This window comes from Lactuca virosa, chromosome 7 (genome assembly GCF_052849685.1).
Source record: "Lactuca virosa cultivar CGN04683 chromosome 7, Lactuca_virosa_CGN04683_v6, whole genome shotgun sequence".
Lineage (NCBI taxonomy): Eukaryota > Viridiplantae > Streptophyta > Magnoliopsida > Asterales > Asteraceae > Lactuca > Lactuca virosa.
In genome coordinates, this window is record NC_136432.1 from 48,423,013 (window position 1) to 48,442,423 (window position 19,411).

At 32.8% G+C, this 19,411-nt stretch overlaps 1 protein-coding gene across 1 annotated transcript; it reads right to left on the reverse strand.

The window, feature by feature from the left end:
- Positions 1-16,007: 16,007 nt before the first annotated feature.
- On the reverse strand, positions 16,008-17,180 carry LOC145126620 (protein FAR1-RELATED SEQUENCE 8-like). Its single transcript, XM_079061950.1, has 3 exons — positions 16,691-17,180; positions 16,580-16,601; positions 16,008-16,497 (listed from the first exon to the last, which is right to left on the reverse strand). The coding sequence occupies exons 1-3, from the start codon at positions 17,178-17,180 to the stop codon at positions 16,008-16,010; spliced, it is 1,002 nt and encodes a 333-aa protein (XP_078918076.1).
- Between the last annotated feature and the right edge of the window lie 2,231 nt (positions 17,181-19,411).

Consider the following 19,411-nt stretch of genomic DNA (forward strand, 5'->3'; position numbering starts at 1 on the left):
AAATGTGTGATAGTTGTGTTTTTGGGCTATGAATCCTTATGGATATTAGGGTGGCCGAATTTTAGGGTTAGGATATCTTAAATTCGTCCAAGCCTCATATCTAGAAGGATCCTTGGATTGCTTAGGGCCTAAGTTATTCAATTAGGGTTAAGGATGTAACCCTAGTAGCTCATAGTATAAATAGACCCCATGGGTGAGGGAAATCGGCCACTCTTGTTAGATTGAAACCCTAGAGCCGATTTTCTCACCTCTCTCCTCTCTCCAAATCATCCTCTTGCTAGTTGGTGTTTGTAAGTCATTAGAGGAGTGACAATTGTGACTCTAAGCTCCAAGAACAAGAAGATTCAAGCAAGCAACTTAAGGTATTCTTCTAGATCTGATTACATGTGTTATGATTCAATTGTTATCTCTAGATCTAGCATTATAAGCCTTGGAAACATTGCATGTTCAATTAGAGAAACCTAGATCCAAGCATTAGGGTTTGCATGTGCACATAGGAAAGTTCTTATGGTTCAAACCCATCAGTGCGATGGTTCCGAAATCGCCGGACGAGAAAGAGAAAGCCCTGCCTTCATCTCTTCTCCCTCTTCGCGATCAGTTAAGGCTTCCAGATTAACCGATGCGAGCCTTCGCTCTCCTCTCTTCCCCAGTCGATCCAAGCGCCGACGACGTACCTCCGATTCACCACTATCGCATTATTTTCCATTCATCCGTGTTCTCTGTGTCGGCTGCTTTCAATGGTAGCTGTCCATTTCTATTGCTCGATGAATGAAACACGGGAATTAAAAACCATAGACAAGATTGCAAGAATGGTACATGTGGTATGTCGTAAATTGCCACTTTGGGCCAAACATGTTTTGACTAGCACAAATGGTCCAAAAGTTTCGATTTTGTTGCTAGTTTGGTCCATTCTGCTTTAACTTTTTATAAAATGACGACTCTACCCTCTGTATTTTCTTTTTTCATTTTTGTATTACAAAAATAAAAGAAGAAAAGAAAAAAGAAAAAAGAAAAAATACCCTTTCTCTCTCACTCACACACACACACACACTCCCCCTCTCTCTCTATCCCTCTCATGTTATTTATCCTAGACACATCTTTTTACCCATCTTCTTATTCTTCCTCAAGAACACTCAAGAACATCTACCATCACCACCGTTCGACCACCGTCCGCCACCACCACCACCGTCCGCCACCACCCACCACCACCGTCCGCCACCACCCACAGGTGAACAAACACACACGAAATCAGATGTACATACAAACACATGAAATCTAAAGAACACAAAAACAAATAAACACAAACATCCATCGATTTTTCAAAAGATTTAAAACAAACACACACACACATATTAAACACACACACACACAAAACCCAAAAATCGATTCCTCTCTCACAGATCTAAAACGTCATTTTTCTTCTTCTTCTTTTTCTTCATCTTCTCCCTCTCACACACAGATCTAAGGTGGTTTTTGAAACCAGACCCGGGTAGTGTTCGTCATAAATCCGGTTTTGCTAAGGGTCTCGTTACGGGTTTAAACAACCCTAGCTTCATCGAGCAGTACATCGCAGGTGTCTCCGCCTCGATTTCCAGTAGCGAAACACCCATCTAAAAACCCTAGCCGCCAAGAAACCCTAGCTTCATATATCGATTTCCTTTCTCTCGTTGTCGGCTGTCGAGGTTCAAAGGGAGGGCATCAACGATCGAAGCAGGTGTTTGGGGCGATGCTACCTGAACGGAGGGAGGCGGAGGGGCAGCCTAGTCTGACGACAACTGCCAATTTCTTCTTCTTTTTCTGGTGGTAAGCAAGAAACGAGAGAGAGAGAGAGAAAGAGAGAGAGAGAGAGAGAGAGAGAGAGAGAGTGTGTGTGTGTGTGTGTGTGTGTGTGTGTGCGTGTGTGAGTGAGTGACAGAGAAAGGGTATTTTTTTCTTTTTTCTTTTCTTTTTTTCTTTTTGTAATACAAAAATGAAAAAATATAATACAGAGGGCAAAATCGTCATTTTATAAAAAATCAAAGTAGAATGGACCAAATTAGCAACAAAATGGAAACGTTTGGACCATTTGTGCTAGCCAAAACCTATTTGGCCCAAAGTGGCAATTCTCGACATACCACAAGGACCATTCTTACAATTTTGTCAAAACCCTAGATTAATTAAGTTTGGCAAGTTAACATAATCAGTCCTTCTATGGTATTTTTCCTTACACAAAAGCCCTAAATCATTTTGGTTTTTCCAAAATGAACATATTAAGCCCTCTGTTGAACCCTTTTATTTGAAACCAGTCCCAATCCACAAATATTGGACCCATTTATTCAAAAAGGCCCCTCCTTTAAGAAAGATAAAACTGTAAGATTGGTCCCTGTGGTATTCAAAAAAATTTGGATAAGGTCCAAAAAGTTTCCAACTTGCATGGAAGGTCTAAAATCAAAGTTTTTATGAGTTTTTGGTCTCTGATACACTTGAAAAGTCGATTTTACCCTTTTCATTCTTTTTTCTATTTTCTTTATTTATTTTTGTATTTAAATTATTAAAAATTAAAAATTAAATCTCTCTCTCTCTCTCTCTCTCTCTCTCTCTCCAACCACCAGAACATACACTCTCACACATACACACTTCTGGCCACTTCATCTTCTGTCGGCCACTTCATCTTCTCCGCCCTTGGTTAATTATTCTTCCAGGTTTTCGGTTCACATCATCTCCTCTTCTAGGTTTTTGATTTGCACAAAGAGGAGTAAGATCGGCAACCAAAAAACCCCTTTAATTAAATGAATAGAGATCAAATCAGGTAAGCCACAAGTTTTAACTTCCTGAGTCGTCGGTAGAGGCAAGGTTAGTGACGGAGGCTTGGTCTCGTCGGAGAAATCATACCAAGTTTTTCCGACATGTCGGTTCAATCGACTCAATCTGGGGTGTTTGATTAACAAGGGAAGAAGATGATATTCGGGAATTAAAAGATTTTCCAACATGAAAGAGAGAGAGAGAGAGAGAGAGAGAGAGAGAGAGAGACTGTTGCACTGAATCCTTCAATTGATTTCTTCTTGTGTGCATAAATCATCTGATTTACTTACAGAGCTTTCACAATCTGATGTCTTGCTGGGATTTGTCTTTATGCCCAAATCTTCAATCGATTCATATGTTTTCCCAAAAGAATCAACATTACAACGTTCAATTAAAGGCAAGTGATTCACAGATACACCTTAAGTGCATCTACCTCAGAACCTTCTTCTAACTTCAGCTTTACACCTTTTGAATCAGATCTTAGAACACACAAATCGGTACCTGATCTTCATATGGTGTTTGAGATCAAGTTTAGGCAGCTGTTTCATATAAGAAATCAATTTAGATCAAGTTTAGGTTTGGGTTTCATAGAAGAAATCGATTCAAGTGGTGGTGAAGGGCAGTTCATGAAATGTGAAAAAAAAGGATTTCTAGGTTCGTGAATGTGATGTTCTTGTTCTTGAACTCAGGAAAAAACGAGTGTTCTTGAGATTCATATTTGTGTGTGTATGAGGGAGGGAGAGAGAGAGAGAGAGAGAGAGAGAGAGAGAGAGAGAAATTTTATTTTTTATTTTTAATTATTTAAATACCAAAATAAATAAAGAAAATAGAAAAAATAAATGAAAAGGGTAAAATCGACTTTTCAAGTGTATCAAGGACCGAAATCCCAAGAAAAACCTTGATTTTGGACCTTCGGTGCAGGTTGGAAACTTTTTGGACCCTATCCAAAGTTTTTTGAATACCACATGGACCAATTTTACATTTTTGTATTTGATTAATTTTTAATAGAATAGATCCAAATCTTCAAACTTGGAGTAAAAATAACCATTTCAACCCCTCTCTTGAAATATTTTAACCAAATCAGTCCCCAATAGTTCAAATTTGTTACGAAATGGTCCCGATAGTATTTCAAAGCTCAAGATTGGTGGATTTACGGTTTCTCACGTCAAGCTTCGCAAACAAACCGATTTCGAACAAATGGAACTCGCGCTTCAAGGGTGAGTGCTTACGGCCCCTTTTTAATATTTTAATTATTTCGGGGGGTGGGGGGGAGAATACATGTGCCAATATATTTTGTTTATACAAACCAATTATCTTTTTATGAGAAAATACAATAAACCTAGTTTATAAAAAAATTATTATTTAACAATTTACCATATTGTTACAAATAAACTAGTATAAATTTTTCGTATACGTATTATGGTTATTTTATCGTGAAATAACCATTTCACACAACAATTACTACACGATAAAAAAATTTATGATTTTTATGTGACATTGCATATTATTTTTTATGTGACATTGCATATTATAACAAGTACGTTATGAAACTTTGTAGTATTTCAAGGATTCAAGCTATTATTAAACATGTTTATTTATATGTTTAAGTACACCATGTTTATACATGTACATATGTTCATTAATTTGAAACATTGATTTTTATAAAAGCGAGTATATTACACTTTTACATATATGTCAAACATACTCGACTTTTATAAACCTTATACAACGATATTCATTATGCCTAGTGACTTACCCACAAGTAAGTTAGGGCTGAGAGTTATTCACAAACTTTTTAGTTAGATGCTACATTATTCATTAGTTGAGTTTAAATACTTAGCCTATCCACACTACTGTAACCGTTAATATTCAGAGCGAGATACATATGTATGAATCTATACGGGGTTGACATCCCCACCTGCGCTTGCTAGCTACAAACCTCGACTGATCAATCGAAGCGGGTGATAGGTGTCTATAATTTTTACTACAACGTCCAATGAAGCGTTGTAGGGGGTACACTCTGTCATATAGCTCGGTTATAGGACTCACTAAAAACATTAACTAGAATATCTATCTATCTATCTCTCACTACAACCATGGGTTTGGCTACTTTCAAAACTATTTTAAGTATGAAATTACTTATGTAACATAACAGTTTGGTTTTCAAGGATATTCAAATGTTTATTACGAACACAGTTTAAAGTATGGATTTACTTATACAAAAGATACATTTTGGCTTTCAAGTATTTATTACAAAACACGGTTAAAGTATGGATCTACTTATATAGAAATACATTTTGGGCTTTTAAAGACTCATTGCAAACACTGTTTTTAACTATCGTTATATATACAAAGATAATACTTTTTGACTTATTAAAAGTATTACTGCGGTTAGCAGAAAACATGTAACGCTCACCAACCTTGTGTTGGCCCTCAAAACTACATGTATTCTCATTAAATCTTTAAACAAACATTCAAGAAGGATTGGATTATAGGTGACCTAGTTTACTTGCAGTTGTATTATATGCCTATCAGATAAGGCAATTCATGTATTATTATTATTATTTGTAAAAACATTGTATTCAAACATCAAGATGGAATGTAAATGTTATTTTGTTTATTGTTGTACTTGTGTTATATATTCAGTTTACCTGTGGTCCATGAACTTAGTCGCACAACTCGGCGTGTTCCGCCGCCTCGGCCGGAGGTGTGACATGTTCAAATGTTGTATGTCCAATTAGAGAAAATATAAATCTTCAATTAAGGTTGCATACACACATAAGTTTTGTTTGTTATGCTCAGAACCCATCAATATGATTTTGGGATTTTGTATTCTGATATTATTTTACCATGGTACACACTTGGTTGTTTTGACATGATTATTGGATGTTTTGGAATGAATTAAAAATGAAAATTTTTATCTGAAATTTTTGAGATGTTACGTTAAGTAGATTCGTCATGTCAAAGTCTAACCCCTTGGTAATCAAACGATTGCTTGAAGAAGATACGGACTCATGATCAAGGTAAGGTATTCGATCAAAAAAAAATTTAGGCTTGAATTGCTCTGGAGTTAAACATTTTCAATCTCATAAAGCGTCAAACTCTTAACTTAATCCTCAGTAAGCGATAAACATGCACAAATTAGAAGTTAATTGCTTAGGAAAAAAATAGATACAAGTCAAACGTAATACAAATAATGTGTTTAGTAATTATTTTATAAATATATAAAATATAGTATTTTTTACTGAAAAATATAATATAGTATGTAAGAAATATATAAGTAAAACATCTATTCAAATAGTGTTTTCTGAGTTTCTCTTCTGTTTAGCATCGGTGCATAATGGACTTTTGATATTAAAATTTAAAGTAATTAGAAACTTATATGATGATATCAATGTGATATATTTGGGTTGACATTTTCATTGTCACCTACATTTACAATATAAATGTAACAATAATGAATAAATATCGATAACGTGACATTCCAAAATTGATACAATATAAAATAATTTTTTTATAATATGTTTTAAATTAAAATAATAAATGTCAAAAAAACTAAATTGATTTTTATTTAAACAATTATCAATTGACATGGTAGACATAACATTAGATTTTCTTTTATTCATAAATAATTTTCTTTGTTTTTGTTAATCTTATAATCGGTAGAATCCATCTTGTACCTATAAAAACAATATTAATTATTATAATAAAACTATTATAAAAAAAGTGATAATTTTTTACCTATTAGTTTAATAAAATAGAGATATTACAAAGTTAAATGTATAGATATCTTAAGATAATGTATATATATATATATATATATATATATATATATATATATATATATATATATATATATATATATATATATATATATATATATATATATATATATATATATATGGAATTCTGTGAAAAAATCCCAAATTTTGCCCCAGTTTATGATTTAGTCCTAAATTAAATTTCACTTATGAAAAAGGACAGATTACCGGCTATTACACTCAGTTTAGCCCTACGAACCGGTAACCCTTGTATTAGCCGGTTACCCGGTTGCCTCGTCCTTATTACCCTCCAGTAACCTCCCCGTCACCCACTCCTCTGTAAAAAAACCCTTTCTTACCCTCCATCGAAGCAAAACTCTACCAAAATGGCATCTTCAAGCTCAGTGGGAAGTAGGAGCAATATTCGATCACGAAGGCAAGCATTAAGGGCAACATGCTTTTGTGAAGACCCCGTTGGTAAGTGGACATCATGGAGGCCAACAAACCCTGGCAGGAGGTTCATCGGTTGCCCTAATTTCCAGGTAAGTATCCCCTCATCCTCTTTAATTACATCTAAAATGTCTTCCAATTAGGTTTTATTTCCTATATAACATGATGAGGAAAAAGATTGCAAGTATTTTGCTTGGGTCGATCCCCCATTACCAAACAACTGGTACAAAAACATGTTGATGGATTTTCACAATAATGGCATTTAAGTACACAATGAGTTCGTAGAAGAATTTGTGGAAGAAGCTGTGGATTTTTATAACAATGACATTCAAGAGGTTCCTGTACAAGGTGAAGGTGAAAAATGGAAGGTTGGTTTTTTTTTTTTTGTGTTTGTTGGTGATTGTGTGGATTATGTTGAAGTAGTTTTAAGTTGTTGTAAAACTTTTGGCAATGTATGTAATCTTGATTACTTAAATGACAGTTGGATGTAAGTTGTATGCTGTTGAATGAAAAATGGTTTTATAGATACCCACTATTTGAGCAATGTACAATTATAAGTGTATGATGTGAGCAAATGAAGGATGTTTTTCAACATAACATAATGACCAAAATGGATGTAACTTATACATCAACAAAACATACCAAAATCAGCCAAAGTGTTAACAATGCAGCCATATTGTATATTGTTTACAAAAGAAATGGCATATTAACAAATTTACCAAAAAGGGCTTCCTAACAAATTTGCCCAAATAGCCCATGTAACTGCTTCAATCCTAACCAATCTAATCCAAACTAAGAGGTTTTACTGGAGCCATTCCTATTCCTTCTTGTCAACCACAATTTTCTTCAACATATTTTCAGTGATCCTTTCAGAAGGTTTTCTTGTTCTAACCCTGACTTGTCCACGTCAATGGTATCCAAGTCATCTGATGTATCCATTATCACTACAAAACAAAAATTAATCAAATATTATAAGGGAAACAAGATATTGGAGGACCACGTGGATTTTCTTACCTTTGATTCTTCTCAGGTAGAGTTTTCCTTCGATGGAGGGTAAGAAAGGGTTTTTACAGAGGATGAGTGGATGACGGGGAGGTTAATGGAGGGCGACAAGGACGAGGCAGCTGGGTAACCGGCTAATACAAGGGTTACCGGTTCGTAGGGCTAAACTGAGTGGAATAGCCGGTAATCTGTCCTTTTTCATAAATGAAATTTAATTTAGCACTAAATCATAAACTGGGGGAAAACTTTGGGACTTTTTCGCAGATTTCTTATATATATATATATATATATATATATATATATATATATATATATATATATATATATATATATATATATATATATATATATATATATATATATAGGAAAAGGGAATATACATTACAACCCCACCTAAGCTTAGGTACTAAACCTCTTGAAAATACATTGTTTTACTATATAAAGATTACGGTTAACGGATTCACGATTAATACTTCAAGATGTAAATTCAAGATCGACACAATAGGGTTAAGGGTTTAGGGTTTAGGGTTTAGGTTTAGGGTTTAGGGTTTAGGGTTTAAGTTTAGGGTTTAGGGTTTAGGTTTAGGGTTTAGGGTTTAGGGTTTAGGGTTTACGTTTAGGGTTTATGGTTTAGGGTTTAGGGTTTAGGGTTTAGGTTTAGGGTTGAGTAATGTTCACTTGGGTGAAGTAATAAACGATAATGGAGGAAAGAAAACAAAGATGTTAAAACGATAATGAAAGAAGGAAATGTTATGGAGGAAGATATATTTACCAAGTGAAACCAAACCGGGTATATTTAGCAAGTTACAACGACATATTTTAGAGGTTTAGTACCTAAGCTTAGGTGGGGCTGTAATGTATATTCCTTATCCCCTATATATATATATATATATATATATATATATATATATATATATATATATATATATATATAATTATCACCTTTTTATAATAGTTTTATTATAATAATTAATATTGTTTTACAGACACAAGATGGATTCTACCGACTATAAGATATTACAAAGTTAAATGTATAGATATCTTAAAATAATGTGTGTGTGTATATATATATATATATATATATATATATATATATATATATATATATATATATATATATATAGGCTTAGGTTATTTTGTTAACACTATTTATTGTGTTATTGTATTAATCATTGTGGGCAAATGAAATATGTAATATTTAAATGAAAATGATTTTCATAAAATAGATTTCCAATAAATGAAAAAGTCTTCACATTTAATGAAAAATGATCAGGAAGGGTATATGTGTACATTTGCCCTCTCCATTAAAATAGGAAACTGCTCCATTTTCTTAACTTCCCGCATAATCCCTACAACTACGCATAAGTCCGGATTCCACTACCCTCTGTTTTGGAACACGAAATCAATGAAAATCTTCTATAATCAACCAAAAATAGCGGTAGATTCTGTTGTTTTCTTAGTATAAAGTGTTATAGTATTGAAGATCGTTCAAAGAAAGTGCACTGTGATCGTTCGAAAAAAAAAGAAATTGCAGTAGAATGAGGAATACAAGGACGAGTTCTTTCAAATCGAAATTTAAGAACACACAAGCAACGGTTTGGAATCTAGATGAAGACGATGATGATTTCGTTACTCCGCCTAGAGGTAAAAAAAAATTTAGTTTTTTTTAAGGTAATCGTTTGATTACAGAACATTCTTTTGGAATTTTTGAACAATGAAGTAGATGCATGTGGTTGTTAAGTTCGTTTAAGTAACAAAGAACAAAATGCTATAAAAATGGGGTATTTTTTTCATTAGGGTTTTCTGAAATTGGGGATTTACAAACGAAGTTAAAATTTTTACTGTACAGATATGGTAATGTAATTCTTGAAGAAAAGGGTTTGTTATTGTGTATTTTGTTGTGTTTTGTAACCGCGAGAAACGATGTTGTTTTTGTCCTGTATTTCGCTTAGAGATATGTTGTTGTGGTTGTGATGTAAGTCAGACTTGATGATATTCTGTAAGAAGTAAAAGGTTATTTGTTGAAATGCATTCTTCCAGAATACTAACTATGTAAAAGGAGTGAACGTAGTTGTTGTTGTGGTAATTTAGGGTGTTAATGTTTTGTTTGTTATTGAAATTTTTTCTAGTATTTTGAGATATTTTTAAAAAAAAAATGCATAAATCTTTCAAGGTCTTTATGTTATGATAGAATCTAGTAATATAATGTTGTATTGTTTTATTTTATTTGGTTTTTTTGTTTTTATAATTTGTAGTTTTATTCCTATTATTTTGATGTTGCAGTTTAGTTGTATGTATGGTGTGTATGTAATTCTAACATAATTAGTTTAATTAAATGTGTTAAATTCGTAAAGAATGTGTAACATGAGAAGGGGATGTAGTGGTTAAATAAGTCTAATTCTCACACAATCTTTAAAAATTAATGTTCATATTGGGATTAATATTGGGTATTTGTATATGTGTTTGTTTCTCTGTGTTTGTTATTGTGATCTGTGAGGATTTAGTTTTTTTGTAGTAAAGCTGTGGTTTTAATTTTAACATAAAAATTATACTTATGTTTTTTGCGTTCTTACAGAATGAAGAAAAGCAAATTTGTAATAGAATCACTGTAACAGAATTGTATGTGTGTACATTATACGTATTAGCATTCTCATAGAATTTACTCCTAAGAATTATAATTCTAATAGAATCATTGTAATATAATCAATGTAACACAGTTGTGTGTGTCTATGTTATACTTATTAGCATTCTAATAGAATTTGGTCCTACGAATTAAAATTCTAATAGAATCATTGTTAGAGTATGTGTGTACATGCTTACTTAATTGTAACAGAAGTAAGTGTATATTGGGGTCATATAGATTGGAATGTGACTGTTTAATATGGAGATTTCTATTAAGTAAATGTGTATGTTTTTATTACTAAGAAGTTTGATGAATTAATTTATTTGTATTTACTATTTGGTTTTAATTCTGGTAGAAACAGGTTTTGGATTTGTGTTTCATCCTTACAGAATGAAAAGTTGTATAATACTTTTAGTTTTTATAGGTAATGAAGTATGGCTGGTTACTTTGAAAACTATTATTAACCAACCTTAATCATTCATTTCATTAGTTGTTGCAGAAGCTGATCCAGTCCCAATTAATGTTGATACTACAAGCCAAACAAAGGTGAGAAGGAACTACCGTACCAGATCAACACCCGTTAAAGAGAATATCAGTACTCAACCTACAGGTAGATTAAATTTTTTTGATTTATGAAGGAAAATAACAATAATTTTAGAAAATGTTGATAGCCAATATGTATTAATTGTTAATTAATGAAGCAGAAGGTGGCGGAAGTGGACAAAATGATATGAATATTGTTGGATCAAGCAAAACAAAGAAACAGAGGAAAAAACTTCAAGATCAGAACATGGAAAGAACAATGTTGAATGTTGTAAGACAGGTTAGATAATAAGTGCTTGTAATTAATGAGTTCAACTATATGATTCTGATATGGCTAATATAGAGTTTATTATTCTATTGAAGTTATATTATACGATTAGTAATTGTTTTTTTGTGATATAACAGATTTTAACAAAGATAAGAAAGACACAATACAAATTGACAGCACAAGTGTAAGAAGTCTGAAAAGGAAGGGTTCTGCTAGAAATACACCTGTTAAGGACAAGAAGAAATCGTCGGATGCAAGTGGTGAAAGGAAAAAACCAAGAGGTTTAAATGAGATTTTTATGGAGAGTATTAGTGGGGCAAAGAAAAACAATGAAAATGCTAATATTGGTGTAGATATGGAAGATAAGGAAGATGTTGTAGAAAGGAAAAAGGTGGTGCAAGATGCACATTCAAAGAAAAGTCCAAAAAGAAAGAAAGGAAAAGTAGAACATGAAAATGATAAAATCAAAACAATGGAGGGGAAGGTCAGAAAAATAAGCAAGGACCATCCAGAAGGTTATAGAAGACTTGCAACTAGGATGACTCCTGGAAGGATAAGTTCAGCTGTGAAAGTAATGTCACCCGAACAGAAATATGGGATTGTGTCAATGGGATTTGGTTCACTTCTTCATATTGACATAGACACTACTCCGGGTTTACTTAACTACTATCTGTTAGATCACTATGATCCAGATAGTAGCCGTCTAGTTTTGGAAAATATGGTCATAACAATTACGAAAGACACAGTGCATGAGATATTGGGTTTACCAAATGCGGGGGAAGACTTTCTGAGGTTGAGTAGTTGTGATAAGGATAATGAAGTTCTGCAAGAATGGAAAGGCCAATACGATAAAAAAGGGTTCAATGGTGAAGAATACCTGAAAAGGATCAAAACCACAAAGCAAGACAGTCTTATGTTTAGGCTGAATTTCCTGACCCTTTTCATTAACACATTTGCTGAATCAACTTTGAGTGGTACAAATCAAATTAATGTTGTGAATAAGTTGGTCTTGGTAAAGGACTTCTCTAAAATTGATTGGTTCAAGTATATCCTAGATTGTTTGGTAAGCAGAAAACAACTGTGGAGAAGAGATGATAAGACATGCTATTACAGTGGACCTATACTAGTTTTGAAGGTAATATTGTTGTGTATATTAAATATTTACTTTACTTTATGACATGAATATGTATAATGAATTACTTAATGAAGTTTAATCTTTTTTTATGTAGCTGGTGTATGTATATAGAATGAAGTTCACAGGTTTGAAGATAGTGAAAAGGTTACCGTTTGTTAGAAATGTTACTGGTGCTTTACTTGAAAAAATAGAGAAGATGGAGATTAGTGTTGGGGGGTTTGGTAGGCAGTTACCGGAAAACTTTGAGGATATTGGTGATGATGATGGAATGGTTGATGAAGATGAGATGTTGGACGGGATGATGACGGATTATGGTGACGAGGAGGTAAGCTATAAAGTCACTAAGAATATGGAACAATATTTCTTTCAGAATTGTAAAAAATGATAGTTTAATATGAAACATAAACGCAGATGTGGCTGATTTAAATTGAATGAGTTGATTTATAGTTATTGATCTATTTGGAACATTAATTGTTTTAGAATATTAATCATGATATGTTAATATAAAACTTACAGGCATACGTGGCTGTTATCGAGCATAGCTATGGAGTAATATTGTCCGAAAAGAAGAATATTGAAAAAGCTCTAAAACATGGAATTGAAAAATTCCCAGACAGCTTGAGCTTGAAGGAGTGGTGTGAAAAAAATGAAAAATTGTTCAAAGAAGTTAATAATGCAGAGAGTGGAGGAATGAAAGACAAAGAAGCTAGTTTTGATGGTCATAGTAACAAAGGAGATGCAGATGGTGGTAAAGAAGCAGAATTCTCACCAATTAGAGGATTGGTAGTTCAAGGGGAAAAGAAGGATGATGGTGGAGGTTTCAGTACACCTAAAATATATAAGGTAGATAATACAGATAATCTAACCTGTTCATAATTCTTGGAGCATCCTGAAGTGTTGGCAACAGCAATTAAAATGACGGATGAGGCTGTGTTGGAAAGTTATAAAAAAGAGAAAAAAAGAGGAAAGAAAATCATGGAAACAGTTGAGGTATGTGAGGAAGATGATGACCATGGAAAAAGGGGAAAAAGAGATCAAAAGGTATGTATATGGAAAATCACCTTTTGTTGAAAGGATTGTTAGAATGAGTGACAAGGTGAAGAAGGATGAAATGTCGTTATACAACTCAGTTTTTGCATCAAAAAGAGATTATGGGTAAGTTAAATAATACAATTTAGTGGTTTGCTTTTAAAATGTGGTGTTATAACAGTGATCATTTTATAATTGTCGAGCAGGGAAGAAATATGGAACATTGGTAGCGGGCATGTGTTGCATCAAGGATTCACATATCATTTTAAAAGCAACACGTTTATTCATGCGATAATCATTGACTGTTGGTCATCATTACTCAACAGAATGGAGGAACTCAGGGATGTAGGATCAGTTTCTAGAGTATTCTTTGACACAAATTTTTTGGTAAGTATTTAAATTAAAATTAGTTCCAGTCGAATAATATGTGTTTTATTGATTGGTTTATTAATCTGTACAGGCAGAAGAGATACTGGGTGGATCATTGTCACCTGAAAGAACTCAAAAATTATTTGATTCGATGTTGAAACTCCACCTTAAAAGTCTACCAAAACAGGAAAAGCTGAAGGATATTGGACTGGTGATTTAATTAAACCTTGTTTTTTATCAATTACAACCATAACATACAATCCTATCTTATTGGACTACTATGTGTTATGTAACAGGTTTTCTTCCCAATAGCTGATAAAAGAAAATATTATCTGATATGCTTTGATCTAAGGGTTCCAACATACTACATTATAGACCATGTGACCCGAAATTGTTCTGTTGAGGAAATCTATGGAATAAAACACATTCATGTGGTATGTTGAAGCTTTATTATTTGAAAGATTTAAAATACATGAGTTTAATATTGAATTGTAAAATGATTGTTTTGTATCGCAGAAAAAGTTGCTTGGGAACTATTTGAAAACAGAGAATTACCAAAAGTCAACAGCTTTCAACAAGATTAAAGCTCGTGTAATGAAAATGACATGGAAAGTAGAGAAAGAAGGATCAGACTGTGGAGTATATCTTATGAGGCATATGGAGTCATATATGGGGGAAAATGAAGGGCGTTGGGATTGCGGTTTTACAGGAAAAAAAACAGACTGATTTACTTGCATTAAATAATCTACGAATCAAATACATGGCAAAGCTTATGAAATCAGAGTACAACAAACATAAAAGTATGTTGGAGAAATATGCAGAAGCATATGAGAGGCTTGATCCATTGCAGATATTGGCTATGATGAATGAAGTGAAGGAAATCAGGGAGAAGCAGAAACGTGGAAGGCGTCGATTTTAAGATGGGAGTTTTATGATGTTAGGATGGTTGGTGTTAAAAGACTTTTGGTAGTATGTTTGGTTTAAGTCTATGTTTTTTTATTTTGGTCTAGTATTGTGTGTTTTGGGGTAACAGTTTATCATGGTAGGATTGTTATATGGTGTAAAACTTTTGGTAACATTGTTTGTTTTGGTCTAAGTATTTTGCTTGGGGAACAATGTTGATGTGTTTTATTATGTTCTAGAATTGTTTGTTTTTTAGAAACAGTTGAATGTGAATGGTGTTTGTTCTAGTAGAATTTTTTTTTTTTGGTAATTGTTACTATTTGATTGATGTTGGAAGGTGTATATGGATATGAAAGCTATGAAAATATGCAATGTGTTGGAAGATGGTTTGTAATGTACATGTAAGTTTTGTTTATAAATCATACATTATGATATGCATTTGTTGTGGTAGTTTGATACAAGTTAGTGTAGACAGTTTTGGTGTATGTAAATTGTTGTAAGTATATTTACATGATATTCTGATGGAATGTCTCTGTTTGAGTACAAGTGGTAGAATGTATGAAGATTATGATTTACCATGATTGTTTCAATGTTATATGTCATATAGGATACAAAATAGTCATGTGTAAGAATTGTTAGATTTGACTGTACATAATGTTCTGGAAGAATATAAGAGCTTATTTTACAATTGGTAAAGTGTAACAAAATGAGTTGTTGAAAGATGGTTTGTAATGCACATGTATGTTTTGTTTTTCAAGAATATTATGTGTACATTTGCCCTCTCCATTAAAATAGGAAACTGCTAAATGTTATGTTTACAAGATATTCTGACAGAATATATGTGCTGTTTTGCAAGTGGTAGACTGTATGAACATTATGATTTTCCTTGTTTGTTTCAATTTTGTATTTCAGATAAGATGCACATTAATCGTGGTAGAATGTATGAAGGTTATGTTGTTACATGTTAGGATACTCATTAATGGTAGATAAGAATTGTTACAAAATATGCAAAAGTGTATAAAAATATATGACAATTTTATTAAATACTATGAAATTTTTAAGCAGTAAAATAAATAAAGATGAAACAAAAAAGTTTTAATGTAATATAATATTAAAAGAAAAACTACATATAAATCATACTACTTAGACACGTTTTTTAAGAGGAAAATTTCGTTTATCATGGTTAGCCATCTGTTTACATAAAGCACACTTTCGCTTAGGCTTCGAACCAACTTTTTGCAGCATTTCTTTTTTTGATTTTAATCTCTTGCCACGACTGCCAGTTCCCTTATTACGAATATCTGATGGGTTGTCAATATCGGGAGCATCATTAGTTAATTCTACGCCTATAATCTGGTTGTAGAATGCTTCTCTTGATGGCATCTCAGGGGCTGGACAATCATCTACAAATTTTTTCTTCAGCTTATTCAACTCTTCAAGGTATGACTTTAACTTCGATGCATCATGACTTAATAATGAAAAACAACGATCTACGTTTGAAAAAATTTCAATAGCCGTCATGTCAGAGTTAGAGTCTAGTAAAGAATTAGAAAAACGCCTTTTAAGCAATTCTGTTGGAAAAACATCCCGACGCCACCGTCTCATAATGTATTCTTCAGGAATCTGTTCAATACTATAGTACTTAAAAACACAAAATATGTGCCTACACAAAATACCGACATGTTCAAAATGCATGCAGGTACATTTCTATGAACCATCTGTTGTTGAGTGTGTAACCTGGAATATGTATGAAAAAATATGAGTTTCAGTAATAAAATATTGTTGTGTGATTAAAAAAAATAATTATGCATTGTTAAAGTAATAACGTACGATGTATTGGGTATCCTCTGTAAGACGATCGTAATGGTATTCCTCAAGTTTGTCATCAATAACAGGACTTGATGGTTGCCTTGTTGTTATGTTCTTTTGTTTCTCCAAAACAATAATAGTGTCAACACAATTATTAGAAGTAACACTCATTTGGAAACAAGTGTTATCAGCATCTGATATCTCTTTTTGCACCTGATAAAAAATTTTACGAGTGTAAACCTTTGAAGCATGTGGTTCAATTGGACTAGATGTGATGAATCTAGGAAGTGTTGTAGCAGTGTTAAAGTCGTTGACAACTTGATTACGCCTTTGCCGTTCCATAACACCCTCAAATGTCATCATAAACATTAAAAGATAAGAACCAATAAGGGTATTGTTCTGAAACGACCAATTTTGGCCTTCCGACAATGATGTAGTTCTCATAAGGCCAGACATCGGTATGTCCTTGAAAAATGCAGGTACCCAACGTCTACGCAACCCATACATCTCTTGCAACCACTTGTTATTTGAAATGTTAAACTCATTTAAACAAGATTTCCATTCTTTTTCAAAATCATGTGGTTCCAGCTTAGAATTCCAAATTATAGAGTGAAAACGCTTTCGAAAGGCTGAGTTTGTGGCTAGTTGCGATGTTATCTGAATATATATATATATATATATATATATATATATATATATATGTGTGTGTGTGTGTGTGTGTGTGTTAGTATAAAATAAATAATTGTGTTGCACAAGGAATGCAGGGTCTGAATGGTGTAAACTATAAATTCTAACAGAATGTCACTTAAAAATCTTAAAGAATGTATCTTAAATTCTAGCAGAAGCCGGTTATGAATTGTAGTTGTGGCATAGATTTTGTTCTGAAATATTTTATTTCTGATTGTAGAATATGTGCTAACAAGGTAAACATAGTGAGTTTGGGTTGAATATAAAAAAAATATTCACCTTGTTTGGAAGTTTTTTTGTAATATGCCACATACAAAACCTATGTGCTGACATTGGAAATACTTCATTAACAGCCTTGTTTAAAGTTGGATCTTGATCTGTAAGAACAAGCGTAGGTTGTTTTTTGAATGATTTCAAAAATGCTCTAAGCAGCCAGAAGTAAGAACTAGCATCTTCTCTACTCAAAAGTCCAGCACCAAAAGTCACACATTTCTTATGATTATCTATCCCAGTGAAAGGTACGAAAACCATATCATATCTGTTTAAAAATATAAAACTTGGTAAGCGTTATTGGAATCAAGAAAAATTATGTGAAAACATTGCAAAATTTAAAAATACTTATTCATGCTGAATGTGGCATCCAGAGAAACGACGTCTCCAAAAGCACTGTAGTTGTACTTTGCAGTTTCGTCAGCCCAAAAAATCGAATTCAATTATTTCTCAACAACTCTAAAATCGAAAGAAAAACTTGGGATATTTTTTTTCCTTTCCAGCATCTTCACTACAAGGAATTTTGCATCCCTGGCACCTATGTAAGAATTGAGATTTCTCGTACTGTTCTTGAAATCAGAAACCAACCCACCTCGAATGTTAGAACCACCTTGAAGTCTGGAATACAATCTATGTGCTCTTGAGGCACCAATATTTTGCTTTGACAACTTATGAATAAAGATATCCTGTGAATAATCAAGTTTCCTCTTTGTACGAGACAAAAACATATTGTCCTTACCAAACAACATATGATTATGTTGTTCGACAAATTCAGCAACATTATATTTATTAGTACCATGTACTAGAATAACAACAATTTTCGCTTTGCATTCGCACCTAAATGAGTCTTTCCTTCTCTGAATCTTATTATGTTAAGGGTCCAAAGTATCCACTTTAGCGGTTGTTGGTTTACCTTCCCAATTGCATAGCAAGTGTCGTTGTGTGGTAATGCCAGATTCGGTTGTTCTAAATGGTCCAAGCCTGACATCAAAGCCTGCTAATGATGCATAATTGTAATACATTGATAATGTTGTTGTATATGAATCAAAAATTGAATTGATTTTAGGTTTGATGTTGTCTAAAACAACAGGAATCCAATACGATGATCCACCGGGAGAGACATAATCATGTGTAACATGAGATTGTTCTGCATAAAAGAAAAATCAAAAAAGTGGCAAAGAATTAATCTAGTTTATTAAACTTTTTTTTTCATATACTAACCTTTCTGAAATTCAATGTTATCATCATCTATAGTATAATCTGCCTCATTATCATTGAACTCGAATTCGTTTTCTGCATCTTTTAATAAGAGTATGTGTAATGGATACGTAAATATATATAAAAACGAAAAAAATACTTAAAATACATCACCTGGGTTATGATTACTAGATTCACCGAAATGATATTCGGAATTGTCATACATGTGATCTTGAATGTGTTCTAATGGATCCTCATCTTTGCAAGTGCAAGTTACGCCAAAACACAAAAAACAATAGAAAATTTCAACATTATTATTATACAAATTAACACATATTAAAAACTTATAAAGTAAATTCACCAAAATTTAGATTGCTAATCTCAGATATTTGAAAGTCGACATTATGTAGAGAGTCATGATCCCGTAACCCGAAATCTTCATACTCCTTAGGATATTCATGTTGATCATGAATATGATCGTCACCAGCTGATACTGTATCATCCATAAGATAAGTAACAGCACGATTGAACACCAGTTGATAGGAGAAAGCAAAATAAATTCAATATTACAAACTTTCAGCCAA